Genomic DNA, 27,842 nt, shown 5'->3' on the forward strand with positions numbered 1-27,842 from the left:
GTGACTGACTCAAGCTGTGTGTGTTTTCCAGGTGTGTACACGGCATACAAGCCATATCTCAACAAAGATGAGGAAATCATCAAGCAGCTCCAGAAGGTAAATTAAAGACATGAATGACATTTCCTCAAAACCGTACGTGAGAGTTAACGTCTTTTTTGTTTGTTTGTTTGTTTGTTTTTGTCAGGGTGTTCAACAGAAGAGGCCCTCGGCGGCCCAAAATGCAATTCTGCGGCGCTACTTTCTGGAGCTGACGCAGAGCTTCATCATCCCCCTGGTAGTCCCCAATATTGTGATCAGTAGTCGTCATCAGCAGGGGTGGGAATCGTTGAGTGTCTCGCGATTCGGTTCGATTCCGATTTTTGGGTTTGCGATTCGATTCGGACTCGATTTTCGATTCAGAGCGATTTTTGATTCAGAAATCGTTTGATTGACGATCATTTCTGCTTCAATTTATAGATGTGCAAAGAATCGTCATGATCTACTGCAGTCCGACTCGCTCATGCTAATTAGCGCGCTACTCGCGGCACTTTTATCACTCAGAAGAACGGGCAGAGAATCATGCATAACTTGATCGTGGCTTTTTCTTTCTACTCTCTAATGTGACTTAACAGTGTATCAGAACCACACTGCCCCCTAAGTGGCCAAATTGTGTACAACGTGAACAGCGCTCCCAATAAAGGCACACACAAACAAGGACAAGACAGTAATAAAATCATTTAAATAAAGTCTAGTTTGGGACATTTAAAATCGATTCTGAATCATACAAAATGAGAATCGGTTTTTTTTTTTTGCCACACCCCTAATCGTCAGTGAGTCCAAGAAGTGAGCGTTGCGTTTGTTTGCCGCGCGAGCAGGAGCGCTACGTGGCCAGCCTGATGCCGCTGCAGAAGTCCATCAGCCCGTGGAAGAGTCCTCCGCTGCTGCGACCGTTTGTCCAGCAGGACTTCATGAAGACGCTGGAGAAGGCCGGCCCGCAGCTCACCTCCAGACTCAAGGGGGACTGGATCGGACTCTACAGGTGTGTTGCCGCGGAGCGGCCAAAATGGCCGCCCATCTGCAAAGCGTCATGGAAATTGCTCTTAATAGCGTTCTTCACATGTGAAGTCTTGCATGCTGTTCACACATTCACCGCGCTTCCCCCACGTCACGCTCATCTGTTCCTCACACTTCCCCTCGTACCCTCCACACGCTCTCCACATGTTATTGTCACCCTCATTCTTGTAGCGCTGTCCGCATGTTCCTCAATTTTCTCCACGTGGTTTACTGTTCCTCAAATGCTCCGTATGTTTCCCCCATGTTCTTCTCGTCTTCGTTCTTCTTCACATGCCCGTCCACGTGGTCCTCACAAATTCTTCACATGTTCCTCTCATGTTCTCACGTGCACGTTCCGGCGGTGTCGCACAGGCACTTCCTGAAATCTCCCAACTTTGACGGCTGGTTCCGCAACAGAAGGAAGGAGATGACGCAGAAGCTGGAGGCCTTGCACCTGGAGGCGCTTTGCGAGGAGGTGAGGAGGAAGGTTGTTCAATCAAACTGTGTCTACCTCGAAATGGCCAAGCAATTAAAATGTTTACTAGTTTTTAGGAATTCGTAATGTTACTTTTTTTTTTTTTTTTGAAAAAAGTAAAATCTTTTTTTCAACAACAAAAAAAACCTTAATCTTTACTAGATCAAAGATCTATTTTGTCTGAATAAAAATACATCATCTTATGAGAATAAATCTGGGGTTTTTTTTTCAAGATAAAATTTTAATTTTCTGATATTAAAATCAACGATGAATGGAATTCAAAAATATAACTTTATTTTCATATTATTGCGCCTTTTATAATGGAAAACACACCGTTTATTCTCAAAACAAGACTTTTTGAAAATATTAAATGTAATATTTAAATATTATTAAATACATATTATAATATTAAATAAACACATTTATTAAATACAAATTTTATAAATTTATAATATAATAATAATAATAAATAATAAAATAAAATAAATTCCCATTAAATGTTGTGGAGCCCGTTTTGAATTTTGACGTGTCCTTGTTAGGACCTGCAGCAGCGAGTCCAGAGGCACTCGGAGGTGGAGACGGTGGATCTTGTCCTCAAGTTGAAGGACAAACTGGCAAGTCGAAGAAATTGGATCGCAAAAGGGGGGGGAAAAAAATGCTGACTCGTGTGTTTTTGTTTTTATGATCTTGCAGAGTCAAGCGGAAAGAGAGCGTCTGCCCGTGCGTGCCGGCACGCTGGCCAAACTGCGAGCTCACATCGACGGCGTCATCCTGGCCTTACCGGAAGACCTCCAGGGCATCCTCCACAAACCCACCACACCTTGAACTTTGACCCGAGAAAAAAAACAAAATGGCCACCCAACTCACGAAGAACGCTCGGTATGTTTCCGATCATTTCCCCCAAATTTTCCAACACTTGAAAAAGCATTTTAACCTTAATCTTTTTTTTTTTTTAAGACTTTTTAAAGGCTTTTAAAGTGCACTTCTTCCCGTCGTGTACTTAAAAAAAACACTAGTATGCAAGCAGCCAATGGTGGTGCTTTTATATTTGTATGTTTTCAACTGAACAAACATCCAGTAAAACAGCACAACAACAGCAATACAACACCAGTGACACACTCGGTTGGGCAGCAGCCAATCAGGCGTCTGCATGAGCCCATCCCCGTTACAAACTTTGCCATTCATTTGAAGATCACTTTTCATGGGAAATTTTGAGAACAATTTCCAGTCCATTTCTGAATTTCCAGTAATGCAATTGAATACCTTTCATGGGAAATTTAGTTTAAAATGTGCCTTCTTTGGAAATTGGGTAAGAACTATATGGTCAATTTGTAAAATGTTGATATTTGTTGGAAACTTTCCACAGGAAATTTGGACAAAATTAGATTTTCTTTACACTAAGGGGGAAAAATACTGTAAAAGGATTGTTCTCAATCTTTTCCCCCCCCCCTTTTTTGTCATGTTCTTTACAACAACAACAACAAAACTCACTAAAAGCTAATCAACAGCACAGCAATGATGTAACACCAGCGACATGCTTATTTTCACATTAGCCATTCAGGCTTCTACGTCCATGTCACATGACCACCCCGGCAGCCGAGCTTTTTTTTTCTTCTGTTTTTTTTAGTTCTATGTGTCACGTAGCAAATTTCTTGGGAAACTTTCAATAGAAATTCTTTCAACAATCTTTAAATGAGTTGTTGGAAATAATCACGGGAACTCTGGCAGAAACTTTTTGGGGAACTTTCCACTGGTTACTGGTCCAAGAACAATTCTGGACAGTTTCTGTCCATTGACAGGGAACGTCTCCAAAAATCTGAAATGTCTTAAATTGCTGAGAACTCGTGGAAATGTTGTCAGAAATGTTCTGAGAACTTTTCTTGTCAAAATTGGTGGACATCTTTTGACTTTGCTGTCTGAATGACTATTGTGTTATGAACGAAATTGTCAGAAAATTCCTGGAAATTCAATTTGTACAACCTTTCCAAATTCAGAAACTTGCTGTTATAATTTTTACTGGAAATTTCCCAAATTTGGCCCCAAAAAAAGTCAGGAAATTCTTTGAATTTATGGAAACTTTTCAATCGTGGGAAATTAATAAGGAAGGAACATTTCCAAAAGTTTTCCCTTTCTAACTGATTGTTTGAATGTCAAAAAAGATGGCCTTAATTTATGCTAGCTAAGCGAACCCATTTTATTTTATTCCCCCGTAAATGCCTTCAAAATCTCTCAGGAAGTATCTGTAAATTTCACTCACAATCGAAATAGTCAACAATAACTTATTTATTATTTCATTATTTTCGCCACCTTTCAACATAATTTTTTGGTTATTTGTATTTTTTTTTTGTTTTACTTGTAGCATTTATCATTTGTGTATTTTATGGTAACCTTTTGGGGGGAGAGGGATTCCCCCAAAGGCGTTTCGCAGTGTAAAAATATTTTTTGTGTAACTGTGTGCTGCTTCACTGTATTAATAATTGTATCATTTTATGTTATGATTGTATTCTCCATGCGAATTTGGCAGGCAATTTATGGAACATATATGAGGAATTTGCCAAAATATTCACCCTGAATGTCTGCTAACTTTTCATAGAAAATATCCCCAAAACTCAGTTGTTCCTATCAAATATTTCCAACTAATTTGGTGAAACATTTCCAAATAATTTGTAGACGCTTTCCGTAGGAAATCTGCGCAAAAAAAAATCTGGAAACTTCTCAAGGGAAATTTAATGGCAAATTTCCACTGAATTCAGCAGAAATGTTTCCTCCATACTTTTGAAAATCCAGTGATTAGCAGAAAATGTTCCATAAGAAATGACACAGAACATTTCTGGGAACTTTTCTTGGAAAAATTTGTTGAAATTTTCTGCAAATTTGAGTCAATTTCCATTGAACTTTTCCAATATCTGAACGTTTCCGTAACAAATTATGGTGAATTGCTGGAAATGTTTTTTGGGAAATGTGTCCAAAAAAGGCTTCCTTTTTTTTTTAAACATTAAAAAAACGTATTATTTTATGTTGTGATATAATTTCACATGAATGCACACTTGGAGCAGCAAAACTTTTATATTTATAACAAAGAAGCGTATTTTAACAATGTTTTTGTGTGTGTTGTGTAACAATGAAGAAGTTGATTTTTTTTTGTGTACAAAATGGTGTAATTACAAATGTACAAATAATTATTTTGCTAATAGCACACAAACTACAGACGCAGACGACGATGGTGGGCTAACATTGAACCACTACATGAAACCACTTGTATAATTTTATGGGCGAATGACGTGAAATGATCGTTTCATTTGAAAGTCGACAGTTGTTTTGAGTTTTTTATTGATTTTTTTTTTTTTATCTCATCTTTGTGTTATTAGTGTTCTAATAAAATGTTCAACCAGTTACACGATCAACGTCCTTTGTTGCCATGACAACTTGTTTATTAAAGTTTTTTCCTTTTACAATTTGTGTAATTTGTGCACTTTTTTAATTTCATTAGTAAATGTTTTTAAATTATTATTATTTTTTAGCTTTATTTGATTCCTGATTTTCTTAAACGTATTTAATTTTCTTTGTGAAATAGCCAAATCAAACTGAAGTGTCCAAACAGACATGAATAAAAAAAACTATACATTTGCAAAGTATGTGACTTGAAAGAAATTGCAAATTAAACTTGCTAAACTGTTTATATCATATTTTTCAGACGTTTTGTTTTAAATGTTTTTATTTTTAAAATATCCATTTGAGACATTTTTGTCTATTAAAGTAATATGTTTTTTTTTTTATATTGAATCATCAAGAATACAGGAAATGGGTAATAATATAACATTATTTTAAAACATCCATCCATCATCTAAACCGCTTAAAACGGTCAACATCAAATTTTATATTTAATGAAGATAATTTCATGGGTGACTTTGTAAAGTCATGCTAGCATAAGGAATCGCCCGATAGGAAACAAGAAAAATACATTTTCCAATCTTTGCTCATGCTATTTCTTTATTCTCTACTATTTGGGGATTACAAAAACATATAAGAGATTATAAAAAAAAAAAAGGAAGGTGGAGGGGCTCAATCCGGTGTTTTGCATTTAAACTCACAGAAGCAACAACAGACCTCCGCCAAGGCTTTCAACGCCGGCGTGGGGGTGGGGGGGCTGTTGGAGTGCAAAAATCATTCAAATGATATGTTTTGGCTCTTGCGCTCTTCCTTTTTGTTCTTGCGGGTGCTCTTCTCCTTTTTGGGGTTCTTGGCCACCCGCCTCTGCTCGTAGGCGTCCTCCAGCAGGGTGTGCCCTGTCAGCGAGTACCGGATGTTGGACCACGTCAGCACCGAGCCGCTGGGCCAACTTGCAAGGGAAAAAAAGGGGGAGGAAAAGGACAATTTATTACTAATCTTGGCAGTAAATAACTAGGAAATCGCCATGGGGAAATTTAATGGAAGTTTTCCAGTAAATGGCAAGGAACTTCTGGAAAATTTGGTAGACAATTCCAAAAGAATCTCACAAATTTGAAAGAAATATTTCATGGTATTTGTCAGAAAATTGGCAATATATTTCCCAAAACTTTCAAAGGGACATTTGGCAAAAAATGTCCTGTCAAATTCTGGAAACGTCAATGGAAATTTGGTGGCCATATTTGGAGTGAATTTCTGGAAACGTTCCTACGGAAAGAAATTTGCCAGAAAATGTTAGCAAAGTTATTTAATTCATTATATAGTTACTTTAAATTCAATCCATCAATCGGTTATCTGAATTTTATACTGCCAAATATTGGAAACAGCATCGACGGTTCAATGTCAAAAAACTCGATCATGACTACGGGTGTCAAAATTAGTGCTTTCATTTTGAGTTCCTTTAAGGCCACTAATTTTTTAACACGCAATTAATTACCACCCCTTGATTGAACAACCTGTGCTGTAAAAATGTGCAGAATTTCACAAGTTACTTCATGTTAAAGATTAGCTCTTAACTCATTCACTGCCATTGACGACTATAGACGTCAAAAATTCATGTGAACTATTTCTATTAGTTTAACAATTTTTCATTTCATTTTTTATGAAAACCTATATATTTTTTATTGTACATTAATAACAGATATAAAATTATCATGGATGCCTTACTTTATTAAAAATTTTGTAATTAGGCCCACCAGGCAATACAATTTTTTTATTGTAATTAATCACATGACTTCACTAGTTAACTAACGATTTTATATCTGTTCTAAATTTACACACAAAAAAATCTAGGTTTTCATACTCTTGTTAGCAAAAGTGGATTTTTTTTTAATAGAAATAGTTCAAATTAATTTTTGAGTGAATGAGTTAATATGAAAAGCACAATGCGCTGTCACCATCTTACAAATGCAATTATGCCACCTAGTGGCAGAAAATTGACCAACACAAATCAACATCACACTCGTTTTTTTTTTACAGTACAGTACATATTTTATGAATTATTATGAAAGGACTATCAATGACTAAAATATGCAGTCATATTTCTATTAGTTTCACATTTTTTTCCCCACTTTTATGTAAACTTGAGTATGAAAACTTATTTTATTTGACCTTTCAGAACAGATGTAAAACGTGCCATTAATCAGGAGTTCATGATTGAAGTCGTGCCATTAATTACAAATTTCAATCACCTGACAGCCCTAATCACCACACGTGTCTTACCCGTAGCTGGGCGGGGTCATGTAGTTGAGGATGGCGTTGTATGAAAGCGGGTAATCCCACATCTGCAGGTCCGTCACCTGACCGTCCACTCCCGACATGGCGATCACGGGCTCACCTGACCACACATACTGAACACACACACACACACACACACACACACACACACACACACACACACACACACACACACACACACGCAAGGTCCTGATGGAGAGATACCGCAGGTGGATGTACAAACGGAAAGAAAATGTGACACCGTGGCTCGACCGGACAGATGGACAAATGGAGAAAAAAAACCTTGCTCGGCGCCATCTTCCTGACGCTCATGTAGGCTCCGCTGAAAACCTGCACGACTCCTCTGACGGTGTCCATGGTGAGGCACAATCTGGTCCACAGGTCGTCCTTCATGCCGGGCCACATCCTCACGTTGGCCTTCAGCCTCACGCTCCAGTACGTGGAGCTCCAGGCGAGCAGGTAGGAGCCGTCGTAGTTCAAGCCCAGCGTCAAGGGGGTTCGGCTGGACGGGCTGAGGGTGAAGAGGGAGCGGGACGACGTCTCGCCGTCCAACAGGTAGCGCAGACACACCGTCAGACCTGAGGGTCGGTCGGTCGGTCGGTCAGAACATGAAGGCTAGTTCGGGAGTTGACTCTTGACTTGCCCTGCGTCGAGTCGACGGTGTTGAGTATCGCTCGCTCATGTTGCTGGTCCACATAATCGAACCTTCTTTCGTGTTGCTGACGGGCAGTCTGCACTGTAGCCTTCTCCTTTTTAAATTCAAATTATTCTCTGTAGTGACGGCGCGCATTGCCCTCATATTTACGGGTTGTTCGAATCTCGTCAATGGCTTGTCACGTGATAAGCGCGCCGCAGAGCCAATCACAAGCTGGAAAGCAGGAGACCGTGTGCAACGCTTCATATGATTGGCGGAGCCAGGAGACATTGACGCTGCTCTTTCTTCCGGGTCAAGTATTTTAATCGTTTTCGCGCATTTAAAAAAAAAAGAAAAAAAAGTAAGCACCTTGTTTTGATAATGTATCAAGTAAAAAGTACAGACATTCATGATAAAATGTAACGGATAAAAAGTAGTCTAAAACATCAATACTCAGGAAAGTACTGATAAAAACTACTTAAGTAAAGTAACAAAGTATTTGTACTTTGTTACTTCCCATCTCTGTTTCCTCGCAGCCATTTTCACTGAAGCGACCCCCTTCGCACCCGGCTGTTTTACTGGATTTTGACAGATTTTGCAAGGCCCACAGAATATTGTGTTCTATTGCTTTAAAAACATGGATTAGTTAGATTAGTGTCTCTTCTTTCATCAGGCAAAAAAGTACAATTGTATTTGTTTCCATTTTGCAGCAATTGGTATTAAAATATTTCATCATTATTCACAAACCTGTTTAAAACAGTGGGGAAAATGAGCTTTTTGCAACACAGCGCTGGTTGGTCTCTTATATTTTTCTGCCACCTGCTGGCCGTTTTTTTGTAATAACTACCATTTGCTTTAAGCGATCTCTTCAGGTCAGAGGCTGCATCGAAGCCGTCTGTATGCTCTAGCATAAAAAAAATGGTTTTGGGACCATGGCAATATTTACAAGGGAACGTTTTTGGGAGCAAATGAGTTAAGATGATGGATGGAGAGCTGGAGCAGTGCACAATAGATGATACGTAAACGGATGGTAGCTGGATAAACAGAGATGGATGGATGGTGGAAAGACAGATGGAATGATGGATAGACAGATGGCTGATAGATGGAATCAGAATATGGATGTAGGAGAGATAATGTTTAGATGGATAAAAGGATAGAGAAATGGGTTGATTGGTAAATGGATTTCCCTCACCTAAAGTGGGTTTCTCTGTCGTCCAGCTAGGGTAGGACATGGCGGGATAGGCCGTGGTTGGGTCGGGCCAGCTTTGGTCAGACCAGGGTGAATTGTTCGTTGTCGGTTGGGCCGTTGTTGGTGTGATCCAAGGACGATAGGCCCGGGAGCGGTAGGACCTAGTTGGGTAGACCCAGGAACGATAGGCCCTGGTCGGGTAGACCCGGGAGCGGTAGGACCTAGTTGGGTCATCCCAGGAATGATAGGCCCTGGTCGGGTAGACCCGGGAGCGGTAGGACCTAGTCGGGTCAGCCCAGGAACGGTAGGCCCTGGTCGGGTAGACCCGGGAGCGGTAGGACCTAGTTGGGTCAGCCCAGGAACGGTAGGCCCTGGTCGGGTAGGCCCGGGAGCGGTAGGACCTAATTGGGTCAGCCCAAGCGTCGTTATGGCGGAAAGAATAGTAAGGCGGGTAGAAGGACACTCTTCCTCCACTGTCAGAAGACAACGTGATCATCTTTCCATCTAAATTGGGTGGTGCAGCTGCACAGTGAAACAGAAACACAACTCAATACAACAAGCAAGCAATAAAAAAAAACGTTTCACATTTGATGCCGTTACTTGTTTGCTACACACAATTTGGGATGCCGCTGATGTGTAAATGCATTCAAAGTATAGATAGAACTTTACAAAACTGAAGTCGTATTCTTCCATGGTAAAATCCAGAGGTGGCAAATCCAGGTCCAAGAGAGTAAAAACCCTGCCACAGTTTGGCTTTAGCCTCAGGTGCTAGCTAGATAGATAATATTTTGTTTACACAGCCGACACACATGCACCATAAAAAAGCTCTGGGCTCTTTGCCAGCCACTTGGGTTCAGCTTACTTCCCTTTTTTTTTTTTCAACCAGTTTAGCTATTAATGCAAATGTAATGAAACTTCTGTGATTTCCAACACGAATTATATACATGTTGTAATATTATATAAATGAATATTAATTAAAATATAATATACACAGGCAAAGTATTGCCATTGCACGACGTGACCACTTACACGTATGTCTGCATTATACTGCCCCCATGTGGCCAAAGGCATTTCAATTGAAGCAAAGAACAAAAAACAAAAAATGTGAATTTTAATTGTTTGCATTCTATTTAATGATGTTGTTACTGTATATTTTCTTATTTCTCTTTTGTCTCAAGGCAAAGGGATGATTCAATATCAGAGACTTAAAGAAACAATTAGGTCTACTGTCGTATCCTCAAATCTGAAAAAAAAAACTTTATAATTAACAGAATTTTGTAAGTGCAAAGATGCATATTTTTCTAAGAGTACCTGTGGTCCACATGTCCACTTTTTCTTCTCTGCTGGGACTGGTGGACTCTTGCGAGATGGTCATCATCATCATCATCATCATGATCAGGGTGATGGAATAAACACTTGTTTTCATTTTGCTAATCTTCATCTTCATGCACACACGCGCTGTATCCGTGGCGCGTCTGCCTTCTCGGAGAGAGTGTCCAGTTGTGAGTGTGTGTGTGCGCGTGTGTGTGTGTGTGCGTGGACCTTGAACAGGCACACTTTCACTTCCTGCTAAGTTTTGTTTCTGCGTGTTTCCTGCATCCTTTTTACTGCGCACACAGCTCGGATGTACAATTTCGGCAAATCGGTATGCCAGATAAATATTCTGTTCATATCAAAAGTCTTCAAATGCCAGGTTTTTATGATGTATAAAAAAACGAGACTAAGACAAATCACGTCAACTCTCTAACCGTTAATGTGACCTTTTTAACCGGCACACCTCCAATTGAAGGAAAATGAAACCTTTTTCGATAGAGGAAGCAAAATGAAACCGCTGAGATCAACTGTTTTTTTATTTTTTATTATTATTTTTTTATTTTTTATTTTTTTTTGTCGTGGGTCGCATCGTAATTATGATTTCCGTGTAACTGTGATCACAAACAAATGTATGATGGTAGGAGACCTGTGGCTTGCCAGAACAAAAAAAACAACCTTCGGGACTGGTTAATAAGGGCCTTTTTAAAATGGCGGCTGCCTCGATTTAACATGAGTTTGAGTGTGACTGGTTCATTGTAAACTAGGTAGCCGCATCCCGTTATGCGGGTGTGCAAACTTGTGCAAGCGCATTATCTCCGCGTGCGTTAGTGCGCACGCGCGTGTTTTTGCCGGGAAGGAGCCTCCTTCTTTCTGGCAGTGTGCGTGTGTGTTTGTAAACATCCACACGCCCACTGGGTCCTTATTAGGAAAAAGAATGCTGCACATGCTCAGAAGAATATTGGACTTCACAATAACCCTGATCACAGATTGTCAACTAGAGATCATCAGGGGTGCCGTGGGAATGATCATTGCTTAACTAAAAATCATGTACAGTATCTTTGTTCATCTGTCTATGCCAGTGACATTAAGTGATCAGGAGAACAATGAAATGTTATTCCACTAGATGGCAGAACGAAGCAATTGACTTCACATATTACCAATTCATACATCAGGAAATATTTTTGTATTGTAAGGAAAATAGAATTCTATGAAATTGGACTTTATAAAAAACATACAGTAATTACATAATTTTAAAATAATGTAAACAGTTCTTGACACTCTAATGGGGGGATTTAAATAAAGACATTCTGGATTAGATAATATAGTGATAGTAATAATACCTTTAAAAAAAAAACTCACAAAATACAAATACATGTTAGATGAAAAAAGTATTGGACACAAATATTTGAAACCATTTGAAAGAAATCAATATGATGTAACACACATAGACATTGGGAAAAGATACATACACAAATGTTATAAGAAAATATATTAGTGGACAAATACATACATTTTGGAAGAAAATACACTTATTAGAAGAAACCAACTATTGGATGAAAAATACACATGTTCTATAATACTAAAGTCACTTTATTACACATCAAATATAAAATAACATAGATAAGAAATATACGAATATTGGAAGAAAATACACACATATTAAAACAAAATAGTTAATAGATTTAAAAAAAAAATACAGACATTTGATTAGAATGCAGAAGTGTCATGCATCAAAAATTCGAAGCCATACATATATTTAGATTAAAATAAACAGATATTGGACAAAATACACAAATGTTATAAATAGGCTACACAAATATTAGAATAAAATACACAGATATTAGATAAAGATAGACAAACATTAGAATAAAATACAAAATGTTAGACAAATCTTTTAAAACAATAAATATACAAATATCGGATTTGGGGGAAAATACATTGGAGACGTTCATTCAAAAGCCAAATCCTTAAAGTATTACTGAAAAATGATGTTAGTTGTGTTCCCACAGTGTTGTGATTTTGTTTTGCTCTACGTGGAGAAAAGCAGCTTGGCAGTTGTGATGTATACAGATCCACGGACGTGACGTCACGTAACGTTTCAGTCTGTTTTGAAATCTTGCGCCCTTTTTTTCGTGGATTGTCAAACAAGCCAACGTGGTTTGAAACCGCTTCTGTTGAAGCACGTGGAGGATGTGTCGTCATCGTCACGTGCTTCAAAGTCCAACTTCCTGTGCAAGAAGTTTTTCTTTTCTTTTTATTTCTTGCTTTCTTTATTAATTCAAACTCCAACATCCAATTCAAACTGAGCACAGATACCAGAACGGTGCTGTCAAACAAGACACAAGAAAAAGAAAAGACACAAAAAACAAAAGGTCTAATCAGACTTCCGCTGCAAGAAATTATTGAAGCGGAAGTCGCGCATAATTGCGTTGCAACCTGTCAATGCTGTCAGCGTGTACTCGTTTGACATGGACACGCATGACGTACACGCACACTCTCACACACCCCGTCCTAGCCTATAAAGGTACACATCTCACCAAGAAAGACACTCATTTGACAGCTGACACACAAAACGAAGAACATTAGAAGAGGACACGCTGAACACAACGATGGGCATCTTCATCTCGCGACTTTTTGCCATGTTTACTGCAAAAACTCCTGCCAGGATTCTAATGGGTGAGTTCAAGAATGATTTAGTTACTAATTATTATTATCATTAATATTGTTAGTAGTGTAAATGGCATTATTATTATTATTATTAGCCCAATAGCATTTATGGCATCTATAAGAAATAAAATAAATTAAATATTGTACAAACTATATAACAGTGTATCGATCCCTGTGTTTCTAGTAAACATCTTTTTTTTTGTGGATAGTTTGAAGTACTGTACTTACTGTTTTTAATTCTTCTCTCCGGTGTACCGTGGCAGTAACTAAGATTTAAAGTCACTTCTTTGGAATATATTTGTACTTTTGACGCTCCTAATAAGGTTGTGTTTTTTGTTACGCGTGTGGCAGTGGGTCTGGATGCTGCCGGCAAAACAACTTTGCTGTACAGGATGAAGCTGGCTGAGGTGGTCACCACCATCCCCACCGTGGGTCAGTCAAAAAAAATAGCACATTCATTAGAAGACCTTGAAAATTGTCAGCTGGAAAAACAAAAAAATCAAGTGGGATTGTTTGGTGTACAGGATTTAACGTGGAAACAGTTGAATATAAAAACATCTCCTTCACTGTTTGGGACGTTGGCGGCCAAACTGTCATCAGACCGTTATGGAGGCACTACTACACAAACACTAATGTAAGTACACGCAACTACCAAAACACAATGTACATGCGTACATTACACACTGCGGCATAATGCTACACAAACACCATATGTACACTATACTACTACATGAACACAATGTATGGAATACTGCACACTGCTACACAAACGCTCATCAGACCTGTGTGGAAATACTACTTTAAAAAAAAAACATTGCAAGTACACCATGCTACACAAACATCAACGTTAGTAACGACACACAAGTATTCAAGATGTTTGTTCCCATCAATGAACGTTTGCTCAGGGTGTCATCTTCGTGGTGGACAGTAACGACCCTCAGAGGCTCAAAGAGGCTGCCGAAGAGCTGCACAGGATCGTAAGTCATCAATCGATCAAGAATCCATACACACACACGTATTGGCATATTTCGTCCACTAAGTGGGGTTGTTTTACAGCTGGAAGAGGACGAGCTGAGGAAGGTGGCGCTGCTGGTGTTTGCCAACAAGCAGGACCTCCCCAAAGCCATGACTGTCAGTCAGATCAGCGAGGGGCTGCGCCTGTCGGGGGTCACGCAGCCGGTGGGTGACACGCCCCCCCCCCCTTCTTTTCTTATTGATTGGATGGCTCTTTAGTCAAAACTTGCATGTAAACATCAGACATTTGAGTTTATTGATCACTTCACAGCCATCGTCTCTGTTTGTGTGTTTGTGTGTGTGTAGTATTATGTTCAGGCGTCCTGCGCGGTGAACGGTTCAGGTCTGGTCGAAGGTCTGGATTGGCTCTCAAAGCAGATATTACAGCAGTTTTAGAAGACGCGTTGTGGACTTCTCCCTGCCTGGTACTCACCTCACCAACATGGCGGCTGCACGCCAGCAATGCACAAAGAAAGTCAAAGAAACAAACACGTAGATGTTTTTGGTCTCAAGAAATTCTTCTGGTGATGTTATGATTATATATTTATACTATTGTATTGTAAAAAGGGGTTCTGATTTAAGCATTAATCAAGTTGTTGGAGTTTTATTACATTTGTGTCAAATGTTTGAGCATTTTTATGTTGTACATATTTATCCTCAATAAAAGGGCAATCTAGTGGGATGATTTTGTGTGTATTTTATTTTTTAAACCATAATATGATCTTTATTGTGATTAATTTCCTGTAAATGCTTAGTGTTCCGCATGATAAATTGATACAGTATACTGTATTGCTATTTTCAGTGAAATTGTAAGGGCAGAGAATTACCTGACTTGTGTGATACTACTTGCAAAATGATTTATTCCCATAAAACTATTACAAATTTCATGGAATACATTCTGGTTGTACTACATAATATTTTAATGTAGCAGTGGCCACCACAAATATGACTAGACGTTGACAAAAAGTAAAAGTAAAAAAAAAAAGAAGAAAAAGCTCATCCAAGTTTCGTTGAAAGATGCCGCCATTTTGGCGCTATGTCGTCTGGCTAAACGCAATAAGGGCGATTCTGCACAGAGCCACAATGGCACCGTTTCTCTTTTAACCAAAGAGCCAATCAAAAGCTTGGACGTCTTCATGTGTCCAATCAAAACATTGGACGTTTTCATCTATCCAATCAAAAGCCAGTTGGGACAAGGCGGAGTTGTTTCTGGCCGTTGTTGTGGATTCCGGGTTGTCCCCAAAAAATAAAAATAAAAAAAACCTTCAGAGTGGGAGTTGACGGGCTAATTTGTGGTAGTCTTTTATCTCGTCTGTTGTCGTCTATCAAGGAGTAGCCATGCCCGGGATAGAGAAGCTTCCTATCGAAGAGACGCTGGAGGACAGCCCGCAGGTTAAGAAAAAAGAAAGCAGTTCTGATTTGTGAAGATTTATGCTTACACGCTAACGTTAGCCGCTAGCTCGCTACGATGCTAACAGTAGTGTTTGTCAACAGCTAGCCGCATACTAACCGCTAGCAGTCGGCCGTTGCGAGACGGAAGGCTGAAGCAAAATGGGCCCAGCTCGCTGACACATCAGCTGATGGATGTTTTCCAGCGCTCCGTCAGGGGAGGCGTCTCCTACGGGCTGGGAGCCATATTTGCGTTCTTCCGTAGCCGCCCGGCTAGCCTTTCTGTCATCTCAATGTGAATGTTACATTGTTATTGTTGTTTATTTGGAAGCAGTTGACCGACAGGCAGCTAAATGCATGATGTAGCTACCTGCCGATGTCCCGAAGACCCTGCTGTGACGTCGCAGGACGGTCACTTCCTGGTTTGACAAATCAGTGCTGGGTTAGGAAAGTCGTTTGATCATTTATTCGATGTCCATCCTGAGGTCCAAGCACTAGTCCGCTCTTTGTCCTCACTAGTAAGACAATTCAATACACTTGTAGAATGACTTTCTTGCAGTTTTGGGGAACATCCACTTTTTCCACTATGGTATGACATTTCTGCACTAGTAGGACAACTACAAATAATATAACCAGCGAGGCAAAATGGAGAAACTGCTATTTGGCATTTTGGTGCTATTATTACCTGACACTTGCTTAGTATTTGTGCCCACTAGTGTTACTAGTGCAACTTAGTAGTTTACTAGTAAGGTTTTTTTCTCGTCTTTATGGCAAACCGCTTCTTTCTTCCTATGTTTTTATGCTTCAATGTACAGTACAGTTAATGCCATTTATTTGTCCGCTAACAAGGCACCAATGAATGAGTGTGGATACAAAACTAGGTAGATAGATGCAAGTAAATTGCGTTTAGTTATGTGTTACTGAAAAAAATATATATATTCTCAGTGTTTCCCAAACCATGTTAATACTTGGGCGGGCCGCCACCCAAGTAGATTCCAAGAAAATTTAATAACAAATATATATTTTTTTAAAGTGTCGTGACCAGATATACCGCATGTAACATTAGTTCATCGTCACTCACTTGTGGGTCATGAGGTTCGAGGAGACGCAAGTAGCAGGACTGGGAACGCCCACCCGAGTCCACCCACCCAAGTAGATTTCAAATCTGTGAGAAACACTGCCTCGATATGATTTCAGACGCGGTCTCTGCTGGGAGTGTTTGAGGAGGACACGGCAGCCATGTCCAACTACTGCACAATGCTTTATCAGGCCATGCATAGGATCTATGATGCCCAGGTACGAATACACACGTGCCCATTTGACAGGTATAGAGGGAACCATTGACAATGGAGGTCCTTGGTGATGTGTGCATGTTTTTTTTGGTGGGGGGGGTTTCAGAATGAGCTGAGTGCAGCAACACATCTCACATCCAGACTGCTAAAGGAGTATGACAAACAGGTTTGGAACTTAAAATATTGATTCTTTTCATCATCGCTATCTCATGGAAAAATGAAGTGTTCTTTGTTATGAAAGCATTAAAACAGTTTTGCAGTGAAATATTTTTAAAAACGCTGTGATAACGGCATCATTTTTGCTGACATTTTCATCACGTTTAATCTCTTAAGGCTGCTTTGCATGTGATCAGATAATGTCTTGGTGTAGCAGCATGTGGCACTTTTTTCTTCTTCTCTTAACCTAAAGCAATAATCCCGTTTGGTGTGTGTAGCGTTTTCCTTTAGGGGGCGACGATGAAGTAATGAGCTCCACCTTGCAGCAGTTTGCTAAGGTTATCGATGAGGTGAGTGTGTGACTCTTGTTTCATCTTTGTCGTTGCTTTCTTTCAAGCCTTCTATGGTGTTTTTCTTTTTCGCTTGGCTAGCTGAGCTCCTGTCAAGCCGTTTTGTCGACCCAGCTGGCAGATGCCATGATGTTCCCCATTTCGCAGTTCAAAGAGAGAGACCTCAAAGGTATTTGGATGTGAAATATAATTGAATGTCACTTTTATAAAACATCATGTTTGTGTGTGTGTGTGTGTGTGTGTGTGTGTGTGTGTGTGCGCCTCCAGAGATTCTAACTCTGAAGGAAGTCTTCCAAATATCCAGCGATGGTAAGTTACCTTAATTTACGACGGCGACTGCTAACATTTAACCCATCACGCAAATATTTGACAAATCATATACAAATGTTGGAGAGGACAAAAAGAAAGACTACTGTATAACAATTTAGAATTTTTGAAAGTAGACAAACAATGGTAAACAAATACACAAAAATTGTGGACAAAAACTTTGGGAAAAGAAATTGAAGTAGATATTAGAGGCAAATATGCAAAAATGTGTCTAAAGGGAAGTCAAAAGTTTCGACTGGCATACATTTCAGATCATGACACCGCCATCAACAGATACAGCCGCCTGTCCAAGAGGAAGGACAACGACAAGGTAAGCTCCTTAAAACAGTTGACGATCGCGCGCGGCGGTGATATTTGACGTGGTCGTCGCTGCGCGTGGCAGATGCGCGCCGAGGCGGTGGAGGACGTGTACACGTCGCGCAAGAAGCAGCACCAGACCATGATGCACTACTTCTGCTCCCTCAACACGCTGCAGTACAAGAAGAAGACGGCGCTGCTGGAGCCGCTGCTGGGATACATGCAAGCTCAAGTGTGGAGGACGCACCTGTTGGAACGCAAACGCCATGAACGCTTCACTTTGACGAGTTGCTTCTTTTTCTTTTCTTTTTCTTCATCTGCAGATCAGCTTCTTTAAGCTGGGCTCGGAAAACCTCAGCCAGCAGTGGGAGGACTTCCTGGCCACCATCGGGACCAGTGTCCAAAAGTAAGATGCTTCTCCAGCATATTGGCTGTATTATGTCCTTGAAAGAAATGCATCAGAAGTTTGCTAATGGTATGCTACACGTCAAAACATTAGGTACACTTGCACAGGCTAATATAAAAAAATACCTTAATACGAATGGTCAAAATAATGCAAGTATGTCAAAAATAATATGACAAAAGTATTAGAAGATTTAAAAACAATAGACAATTTAAAAATACTAGGGGAAAAAAATACAAAAATATAATTAAAAATGTAAAAAAAAAAAATAATTAGGACCAACATGCAAGAATATCATACACAAATATGAAAATAAAATGACCACATTATTATAAAAATACAAAAGCATTACCACCTAAATACTCAAACCATGTTACTATAATACTGTACAATGAATATGAAAAGAATAGAAATATTTACAAATAAAGAAAAAAAGCACAAATATGAGAGAAAAAAATCAAAAATATTATATTGAAAACCCCCTAAAATAATTACAAATAATAATGGCCACAAATACAGAAATATAAGATAATAAGAAAATGCAAAATGTTAAGAGAAAAATACATTTGATAAAACCATACAAAAATATGATAAAAATGTTTAAATATTAACTCATTCACTCCCAGGCAGCCATTTTCACTGAAGCAACCCCCTTCACTCCTGGCTGTTTTACTGGATTTTGACTGATTTTGCAAGGCCCACAGAATATTGTGTTCTAATGCTATAAAAACATGGAACCTACCAAAAGAAAGATTGCAGTCTCTTCTTTCGTCAGGAAAAAAAGTATTTCTATCTGTTTCCATTTTGCAACAATTAGCATTAGAATATAACTAAGTATCATCATTATTCACAAATCTGTTTAAAACACTGGGGGAAAACAGCTTTTTTCATCATAACCCTGGTTGATCTCTTATACTCTGCTGCCACCTGCTGGCTGCTTTTGTAATAACTAGTAACTACCATTGCTTCAACCTTTCTCTTCAGTTCAGAGGCTGCATCAAAGCCTTCTGTATGCTCTAGCAATAAGTAAATAAATATAAATATGTTTTTGGGACACTGGTAATATTTAAAATTGAACATATTCCTACATTTTTGGGAGCAGATGAGTTAAAAAAATATTTCATGTATTAAGAAACATCCCAAAATGTTTATGGTCATAGTGCTGTGACGAACTATGTCAGTAAGGATAATTGAAACGTGCTTTTCGGTGCTTTTGCATCAGCGTGCGTCGGGAGATGGAGGGGGAGGTGGGCCACATGCAGCAGACCATCGAGCAGATGGAGACGTCATGTGACCCACTGTACGCGCCTTGCGACCCGGACCCGGTCCACTCGCCCGTGTGTCGCACCCTCACCCAGAAGCAGGGCTACCTCTACGTTCGCAAGTAAGTATGCCGCAAAAAGCGACTTTCCAGAGTGAGTGCTGGGCGCGAGTCATCCGTTTTATTCAAAAGTTCATTTGTCAGGTTGATTGATTTTTAAAATGTCATCAATTCTCTTAACGGCTGTTCATAGCACGTCCCCGCTGATGTCGACTGCTTCCATTAAAAACGTTGGCTGCGAACAGAGTGGAGCTAGTTTTCAGAAGCACAGTCAAATGAGCCACATTAGTGATGTTTTTGACTTTTCAGACCCGTCTAGCGACTAGCAACTTAGAAACAGGCAACATGAACGGAAATCCTTTTCACATATTTCAACTTTCTATTGCAAAGGGGCAAAATTGTGAGTCAGAAATTGGATTTTTGCAGGGGGAATGGTAGTTTTTATTTTCAGGCAATATATTTAAAAGCTGTGTAATAAAGGAAAATAAAATCAACGCGTGATCCTCACAGTAAGACGGGCTTGGTTTCGTCGTCGTGGGAGCGTCATTACTTCTTCACGCAAGGGGGCAACCTGATGCAGCAGGGCCGCTCGGAAGTGGCGGGCGGCCTGGTGACCGATTTGGACAACGCGTCCGTCATGGCGGTAGACAGCGACGACCGCCGCTTCTGCTTCCAGGTCACGTCCTTCGACGGCAAGAAGTAAGAGGCCGTCACTGTTTCAATATTTTCACATTCTACACACGGAAATGAATTTAAACCTTTCATGCAAACAAAAACAGTATACCAACATAGACGTCGGGTGAAATATACACACATTTAGAAAAAATATACAAAATATAAGACAATAAATTCACAAATATTATGTTCTTAATATATTATAAATACATATTTTAACAGACGAAAAATACGGAATCCTTAAAAAATACACAAATAGAACAATTATCCAAATAACCTACAAAAAAGGAAAAATATTAGACAAAAAAATCATCAAATGAAAAATACACACATTTTAGAAGAAAGTGACACAATTACACTCAAAAATAATACAGAAATGTGAAAAGAAAATACAGAATTACTATGCAAAAATTCTAGAATCAGTAAAAAAAAATATAAAAAAACTGTATTAAAACAAAAAGTATTCACAAAAAAACAATGTACGAATATTAGAAATAAAACAACAATATTATTTTGACAAAAAATACAAACAAATATCGGGAGAAAATAGAGAACATTTTGACAAATAAATTGAGAAAAACTGTCAAAATATTAGATGGGGGGGGGAAATCCCATCACCTGGACTGCCCTCCGTCGTGTTTTGTATCTGTCGTTCTCGCACCTGAAAGATAAAGGATTGCGTAAACGTTCGTAAATATGTTTTGTTTGTTTCGCATCATCAGAGTGGTGACGCTGCAGGCGGAGAGCAGGAAGGACTGCGAGGAGGTAAGAGAGTAAAAATCTCTGCAGCTTTCTGTTGACGGCTTCTCTCTCACCTACGTCTTGATGCTCTTCGCTCGCCAGTGGATCGCCACCATCAACAACATCTCCAGACGCATTTACCTGAGCGAGAACGCAGAGGTGTGTTTGTGTGCGTGCACGAGTGAGTGAAAGTGAGACTTTGAGTGGATGTGAGTGAGCGTGTGTGCGTGAGACAAAAACACTCCTTCACGTCACATTCCACTAACAGGAAGTGGCGGCCAGAGTCAACCAATCAGCCATTGAGGCGGTCACGCCGTCGCCGTCCTTCCAGCAGAGACACGACAGCATGCGGCCTGCCAGGTTAGCAGTGTATGCGTGTGTTCGTGTGTGTGTGTGTGTGTGTGTGTGTGTGTGTGTGTGTGTGTGTGTGTGTGTGTATTCGCACCCTTAAAACAACCCACTAACTTGCGTCATGGCAGCAAGAGTCGCACGGGCCGCACCGGCAGCATCAGCTCGGTGGGATCCGAGCCGTCGCCTGCCCTCTCCGCCCTCTCATTGGACGCCCTGGTTGCCCCGGAAACGCCAATCCAGTTTGACATCATCTCCCCCGTCAGCGAGGATAACGCCGGGCACGGCAAGACGGCAGCGCAGGCTGGCAGGTACCGCTTTGCAGCCAAGGAAATTAGGATTATGAGTCGTAGTGTTATTGTTAACATTATAATAATAATTATTATTATTTATATATATAACAGATATTTATTTTTATAGCTTAATTGTAATTGTATTCATATACACAATGATTATGTCATTATATTCATAAAAACACATAATTAATTTTATAATTTATTTATAACATCTAAATATGTGTATCATAGCTCTTTTGAATGAATTAAATGATTGGTTTAATTCCATTTTTAAACCTGCATACTTGTTTCAACACGTAAATATTTTATTGAGCAACTTGCGTAAAAAAGTTAACGTTTTTGTTTGATTGAAATTCAACAAAATATAATTATCATTGTGTATAGAACCTATAACATCATACATATTAATGATCAATTAGTCAAACTTATTGATTTTTTCTTATCAATCACTGCTACAATTCTCAATCGTAAGTTTAATTTGCTAATTGGCTGCTGCGCCGTCCATTTTGGACATCCACCTCTACGTTTACAAAATGGCTCCTTGGGCATAAATATGTCAAATGTTGTGTTTTTATTCGCGATCAGCAGTGTTGTGTGTGTTTGTGCATGTGTACCGACAGGAGAAGTAATCCTTTCGGCGAGTCGGGTGACAAAACATTGGAGGACAGCGAGGGTATGCTACACTGGCTCATTACTGCCCCTTGTGGCCAGGAGGTGACCTACATGTATTTATAGTCCCATCTTTTTTTTGGGGGGGGGTGTGGGGTGTTCCAGACTCAATCCTGCACCAACTCTTCATCGTTCGCTTCCTGGGCTCTATGGAAGTGAAGAACGGCGAGTCGCCGGACGTCATCCCCGAGACCATGAGGCAGATCCTGGCGGCGCGCGCCATTCACAACATCTTCAGGATGACCGAGTCGCACCTGCTGGTCACCTGCGACTGCCTCAGGTAACAGCCTCTCCTCATCAGTGTCTTCAAATATGCGGTGCATCCAAAATAATATTTTACACACGTTGTCTTGTTCCAAAATGGATCAAATTAGAAGAAAAACATACTGCAGATTTTTTGTGGTAATTCTTTTAATTTTCTGCAGGCTCATTGACCCGCAGACACAAGTGACACGCCTCAGGGTAAGCCCACGTTGGCGCGCGTCATATTGGGACCACCGCAATTTGGACTTTGAACCACTGCGCGTTTGTGTTCCCCATCAGTTCCCTTTGTCCAGCGTGATCCAGTCTTCGCCCCATCAGGACAACAAGAGACTGTTTGGCTTCATCTTGCACTCGGCCGGCGGGCATTCCGACGGACGAGCCGTCTGCTACATCTTGGAGTCCAACGACGATGGCGAGAAGGTTGAGAGCTAGTCACACGTTGTATTCATTTGAGGGCTGTCAAAGTTCAAACGTTAACTTGTTAAAAATTCAAAATTCAAAATGATCGCATAAATCATGTATTAACGCAGATGAATCACGCTATTAATTTTGACCGCAGATGATCCTTTAGCTGACAGCGGACGGTTGCTTTTAAGGTGGCGCAGGTTGTGTTTGAGCAATAAACATAATTACATGCTTTAAAGTAAAGCATTTCATACATTCAGAATATTTGTTTAAGTCAAAACTATTGTGGTCATTTTTTTCTCATTATAAATGATGCAAGTAATTAACTGATTTGAAAAAGAGGAGGATGAGTGTGCAGTGGGTCAAAAATGTGGGCGACGTCCTCATAACATTAAACGTTGAAAGAATGAACGCATAGCAGGTGCTCTTCAAATACTGATATTCAATGAAGTGGTTAATCGTAATGAATCAAAATTCTAAGATGTGATTAATCTGATTGAAAAATGCAATCAGTAAAAGCTGTAATTATTTTAAAATGTATGAAATAAATGTCTTACCTTAAAATTCCATACAGAATGCCCCATAGAACATTTTAAAAAAATTAATGAAAAATGAAAAATATGTAGTTACTTAAAAAATGTGTTAACTCAGTTTCCACTTAAATTCTACACATATTACCCCTTAATTAATAAAAGTAAATACATATTTATGGAATTAATTTTTTTACAAAAATTTTATTTTTAAAGACAGAAATATTCTCACTTAGTTTGTGCATTTTATTGTGAAGCTGCATCCCCCAAAATTGTTCTCTTAAAATTGTGCCCACTAAGCGACCACATTTATGGGAATGTTTGCAGATTTATTAAACACGTTCAAATAATTTTACACCGCGTGTGTATCGTTCATCACCAGCTTCACTTTTTCCATGTTTAGTGTCTTTACAGCCGCATTCCAAAACGGATTAAATTGCACACCCAGTAGATTCTACGCATAATTATTTTGAAGCAAAACATTTTTCTCATGTACTTATTGTTAAAGATTAACTTCTCAATTTCTGCTCCGTTGCTACTTTTTTTTAATTTCCTTTCAGATCTGCGACAGCATCGGGCTCGCCAAGCAGATCGCGCTCCACTCTGCGCTGGTGAGTCTCATTTACCTTTTGTAAAAAATGAGATTTAAAAAAATATATATTTTGCTGACTGGTGTGGTGTCGTAGGACCGCAAGGTAGCGGAGAAGCGCAAGGAGCAGGACAAAGCCAAAGAGAAGCAGAAGGAGGAACTCAGCAAGCAGAGACAGATTGAGAAGGTGACCTTGTCTCTTGCCCTTTTTGAACGAAATGTGAAGCATCGGCTCACAAAAAAAATTGAAGTGACGGCTCGTAACTGGTAGCGTTGAGGATTCATTTGAATGTGATTGGTTCAAGAAAGCGGCACGGTGGCTGACTGGTTAGCACGTCCGCCTCCCAGTGCAAAGGTTGTGAGATCAAGTCCGGGCTTCGGCCTTCCTGGGTGGAGTTTGCATGTTCTCCCCGTGCTTGCGTGGGTTTTCTCCGGGTACTCCGGTTTCCTCCCACATTCCAAAAACATGCATGGCAGGTGAATTGGACACTCCAAATTGTCCATAGGTGCGATTGTGAGTATGGTTGTTTGTCTCTGTGTGCCCTGCGATTGGCTGGCAACCAGTTCAGGGTGTACCCCGCCTACTGCCCGAAGCCAGCTGGGATAGGCTCCAGCAACCCCCGCGACCCTTGTGAGGACAAGCGGTACAGAAAATGGATGGATGGATGGTTCAAGAAACATTCCCATCGCTGATATACAAGAAGTAACATGGGCAAGCTCTATTGAGCCTAAAGGCCCCGAGTAGATTTGATTAACATTAACAGACGATAGAAATGCTATGAAAAAAAAAAAAAAATGGAGACATTTGTCATGTCAGAGGTGGCTGCCTCCAAAGTTTACATGCATGCAATCACACGAAGAATCTTTTTGGTGCCGTCGTCCAGGACCTGGAGGAGCAGAGCCGCCTCATCGCCGCCTCCAGCCGCCCCCCCAACTCCGCCGGGGCCGACGGACACGTTGTGGTACTGAGCAACAGCCAATCGGAGGACAGTGATGCCGGCGGGGACGAGGGCAAGAAGAAGGGCGAGTCTGACGCTTAGCCACGCGCCAGAAAATGGGTACGAAGCCTTTGCACGTCCGCCCCATGCTCAGGAATCAACACCCGCCCGCCCGCCCGCCCGCCCGCACGGGCTGCCTGGGGATGAAAAACGAGTTCATCACAGACTTTTTTTCTTTTAGTTGGTGTTTAAACAAAACTTTTTTTTTTTTTTATACTTGGGCAACAATAGAAATACAACCTTCTCGTTTCCTGTTCTCATAACCATTTTGTCTTATTCTGAAAAGTCTATTTCGGCATTCTGCACTGTTTTAAAGCAGCCGGTTATTATGTTGCACTTTTAAGGCCGAGTCCACATGTCGGTGGCTACGTTTGCATGGTCACATTTATTCACGTGCGCCGTCTTGACATAAATGCGTCATGGCCATTTAAACATGGCCACTGTTTGAGCCAAGGCACATATTGATGCATAAATGAGAACAATCTTGCGGCCTACACTCTAAAAACAGTTGTGTCCAAAATAACCCCAAAAAATGGACCGATCCTCTTCTTGGGTCTGTTTGATTCAACTTTGAGTCAAAAAATTGGGTCATTTTGTATAAAACAACTCAGAAAGTTGGGTCAAATTGACGCATAAAGTGGATGGGTCCACTTTTGATCCATAATTGGGTTACTTTTAACCCAACTGTTTTTAGAGTGTACCGCCAAACAAAGATGTCACACGAAGGAAGCACAGTGAAGCCTCACATATTTGAAGTTCAGCATTCGCTTATTCCTACTTTTTTTCTTGCTCAGTATTCCTTTGGTGTGGTAGCTTTTCATTTAGGCATCAGTAATGCATTGCCACCATCTTGATTTTTTGCTTTTGGGCGGCATGGTCCTATATACAGTGAAGCGTGTTCCAGACTCACCCGTGATGAAAATCTCCAATTTAAAGCAGTGTGTTGAGGTACATACATCAGTCGGTGTGCCGTAAGAGATCATCTCGATGGAGAAGAAATTCTCCAATGTCTCTCGGATGAAAAAAGATGTGTTCACGACAAACGTAAAATACTTTTGTCCATCTATGCTAGCGATGTTTTAGTAACAGGGAAAGCGACTAAATCTCTTCCACTCGATGGCAAAAGGTACATAATTAAATTGTGTATCCACTTTTGGTGATTTTTTTTCCCCCCTTCTTTTTTTATAGTATGCCGTGAGATTTTTCTTTTCCCAAATTTAGAAATATGTGCCTTGGTTGGGAAACACTGATTTAAAAAAAGACTATTAAAATAAAAATAAATCTAAAATGGTTTTACCCCTCCCGCATGCTTTAACCCCATTTAAAAGTATTAAAGTGCACAGTGCCTGCTCTCACTCTTGCACGTCAAGAAATGTGAGACGTCTTACGCCACTTTGATTAGATGCTTGAAGCTGTCGCTCCTATTTGAGGATTATTGTAAATCTAAGAAAATGTTCAACCAAACCACAGCATTTTTGTCTTAAGAAAAAGTCCAATAGCTTAATGCTAACATATAATGCAAACCGCCATTAACGGGCTAATGGAAAGTATCGTCGATTTTAAGGCAATTATAAACCTTCGAAAACTGCTACTTTAACACACATGAGCAGCAACAAATGCAAACGGGCTTACATTGACTCCGCTCGGTGGAGGCCTCTTGTATGGCAAATCGGCGTGCTGCATGAAAAGCATGCCGCTGTCAATTTGGACTTCACTGTGTCGTGGAAAAGATCCTAAAAAATCACTTAAAAACTGACATCGGGCTGTTAATGACAAACCGCCTAATAGCAGGGGGAACACTACGCTGACATAACAATGATCGTCATGACTTTTCCTGTTGTATGAACGTCAACACAGGCCGCTCATGCACCTTCTGCCATCTAATGGAAGAGTATCTTAGCATTTTGCTCGTCACAATACATCGCTGGCATAAATAGATGAACAAAGATACAAGCTTTGTCGTAAATAAAGTTTTGCCGACCGATTAAGTCACATTTTCTAGTTAGCGTTTGGGAATCACTGCGTTTTGTGGCAAATGTTCAAAAAAACGGAGGGAACCTGAATGCACCACCGCCAAAACTGTAGCCTCTATTTTCTAAAGTATTACCAAGCAAATCCTGCAAGTGGGAGTCATAATGTGGTGACAGTCACAACAACTATGAATCAACAGCAAGACATGATGAAGATGGATGATGATACGCATAGAAAGTTTCTGGACAGCAAATAGAGGAAAATGTTTACTGATTAACAGTTGGGTCACTTTGTTGGGAGTTTTTGTTTTGTTTGTGTACTGTTGACCATTGGGCACTTTACTGACGCCATATTGTTCTAATGTACATATACACCTCATGATCAATGTCTCAAGTTTGTGTCATTTAACAGCAAAAAAAAGCTTTTTCAAGATGAATAAAGCACTAACTCCACCCGCCTGGATTGACTTTAGTTGCATATCAAACACACCCTGTATTGTACAAATACACAGGATACATTTTATCATTCCATATGTAAAAATGTCATAATCACACACACAAACAAAGTCACACTCTTGTCAGTTTTAGTTACTTTGAATTATATATTTATATTTTTGTAAATAAAATTCATACTATATTTTCCATTTAGTATCATCTTACCTTAGGTATTACAATTGAGTTTTGCTCAATCAACCCCTCAAGTATATAATTCAATTGAGTAATGTAAAGTTCATTTGAATAAATCAAATCCAACTAAATTGAAAATTCAATTACAATACATTAAATGAATGTATTCTATAAGAAGAGCCCATTGC

At 39.9% G+C, this 27,842-nt stretch overlaps 4 protein-coding genes across 4 annotated transcripts in view; 3 read left to right on the plus strand and 1 right to left on the minus strand.

The window, feature by feature from the left end:
* dennd6a (DENN/MADD domain containing 6A) overlaps nt 1-4,943 on the plus strand; it is a 13,348-nt gene extending 8,405 nt beyond the window's left edge. The window contains exons 14-19 of the mRNA XM_086087578.1: nt 32-96; nt 185-274; nt 855-1,018; nt 1,405-1,507; nt 2,047-2,121; nt 2,201-4,943. Of these exons, the coding sequence (XP_085943704.1) occupies nt 32-96; nt 185-274; nt 855-1,018; nt 1,405-1,507; nt 2,047-2,121; nt 2,201-2,332 (629 nt within the window). The 3' untranslated portion in view covers nt 2,333-4,943. The remainder of the gene's footprint in view (nt 1-31; nt 97-184; nt 275-854; nt 1,019-1,404; nt 1,508-2,046; nt 2,122-2,200) is intronic.
* A 536-nt stretch (nt 4,944-5,479) lies between these two features.
* Nucleotides 5,480-10,531, minus strand: LOC147167711 (uncharacterized). Its single transcript, XM_086085980.1, has 5 exons — nt 10,324-10,531; nt 9,016-9,534; nt 7,472-7,767; nt 7,175-7,302; nt 5,480-5,846 (listed from the first exon to the last, which is right to left on the minus strand). Exons 1-5 carry the CDS (start codon nt 10,457-10,459, stop codon nt 5,672-5,674), a joined length of 1,254 nt encoding a protein of 417 aa, XP_085942106.1. The 5' UTR covers nt 10,460-10,531; the 3' UTR covers nt 5,480-5,671.
* Nucleotides 10,532-12,716: 2,185 nt separating this feature from the next.
* Nucleotides 12,717-14,692, plus strand: LOC147167712 (uncharacterized). The gene is made up of 6 exons (XM_086085982.1): nt 12,717-13,002; nt 13,345-13,425; nt 13,518-13,627; nt 13,899-13,970; nt 14,050-14,172; nt 14,314-14,692. The coding sequence occupies exons 1-6, from the start codon at nt 12,936-12,938 to the stop codon at nt 14,401-14,403; spliced, it is 543 nt and encodes a 180-aa protein (XP_085942108.1). The 5' UTR covers nt 12,717-12,935; the 3' UTR covers nt 14,404-14,692.
* A 517-nt stretch (nt 14,693-15,209) lies between these two features.
* On the plus strand, nt 15,210-27,480 carry appl1 (adaptor protein, phosphotyrosine interaction, PH domain and leucine zipper containing 1). The gene is made up of 22 exons (XM_086085979.1): nt 15,210-15,399; nt 16,594-16,692; nt 16,795-16,854; nt 17,123-17,194; nt 17,276-17,363; nt 17,462-17,503; nt 17,773-17,831; nt 17,904-18,050; nt 18,142-18,224; nt 19,444-19,605; nt 20,053-20,241; nt 20,940-20,982; nt 21,061-21,117; nt 21,227-21,318; nt 21,438-21,617; nt 22,223-22,275; nt 22,377-22,551; nt 22,697-22,733; nt 22,815-22,955; nt 24,031-24,081; nt 24,157-24,246; nt 24,944-27,480. Exons 1-22 carry the CDS (start codon nt 15,346-15,348, stop codon nt 25,097-25,099), a joined length of 2,130 nt encoding a protein of 709 aa, XP_085942105.1. The 5' UTR covers nt 15,210-15,345; the 3' UTR covers nt 25,100-27,480.
* Nucleotides 27,481-27,842: the final 362 nt, after the last annotated feature.

The sequence above is a fragment of the Leptonotus elevatus genome, chromosome 10 (genome assembly GCF_054856555.1).
Source record: "Leptonotus elevatus isolate MCC_2025b chromosome 10, RoL_Lele_1.0, whole genome shotgun sequence".
Classification (NCBI taxonomy): domain Eukaryota; kingdom Metazoa; phylum Chordata; class Actinopteri; order Syngnathiformes; family Syngnathidae; genus Leptonotus; species Leptonotus elevatus.

What these genes read in the sequence shown, in the direction of transcription:
- LOC147167711 (XM_086085980.1), bottom strand. Translation starts at nt 10,459, where the DNA reads ATGAAGATGAAGATTAGCAAAATGAAAACAAGTGTTTATTCCATCACC. An exon ending in AGTGGACATGTGGACCACAG is followed by an intron (nt 9,535 to 10,323) that starts GTACTCTTAGAA and finishes TTCACTGTGCAG; the next exon opens with CTGCACCACCCAATTTAGAT. An exon ending in ATGACCCCGCCCAGCTACGG is followed by an intron (nt 5,847 to 7,174) that starts GTAAGACACGTG and finishes TTCCCTTGCAAG; the next exon opens with TTGGCCCAGCGGCTCGGTGC.
- LOC147167712 (XM_086085982.1), top strand. Translation starts at nt 12,936, where the DNA reads ATGGGCATCTTCATCTCGCGACTTTTTGCCATGTTTACTGCAAAAACT. An exon ending in TCCTGCCAGGATTCTAATGG is followed by an intron (nt 13,003 to 13,344) that starts GTGAGTTCAAGA and finishes CGCGTGTGGCAG; the next exon opens with TGGGTCTGGATGCTGCCGGC. An exon ending in CCGAAGAGCTGCACAGGATC is followed by an intron (nt 13,971 to 14,049) that starts GTAAGTCATCAA and finishes GTTGTTTTACAG; the next exon opens with CTGGAAGAGGACGAGCTGAG.
- appl1 (XM_086085979.1), top strand. Translation starts at nt 15,346, where the DNA reads ATGCCCGGGATAGAGAAGCTTCCTATCGAAGAGACGCTGGAGGACAGC. An exon ending in GGCTACCTCTACGTTCGCAA is followed by an intron (nt 19,606 to 20,052) that starts GTAAGTATGCCG and finishes TGATCCTCACAG; the next exon opens with TAAGACGGGCTTGGTTTCGT. An exon ending in GTCACCTGCGACTGCCTCAG is followed by an intron (nt 22,552 to 22,696) that starts GTAACAGCCTCT and finishes AATTTTCTGCAG; the next exon opens with GCTCATTGACCCGCAGACAC.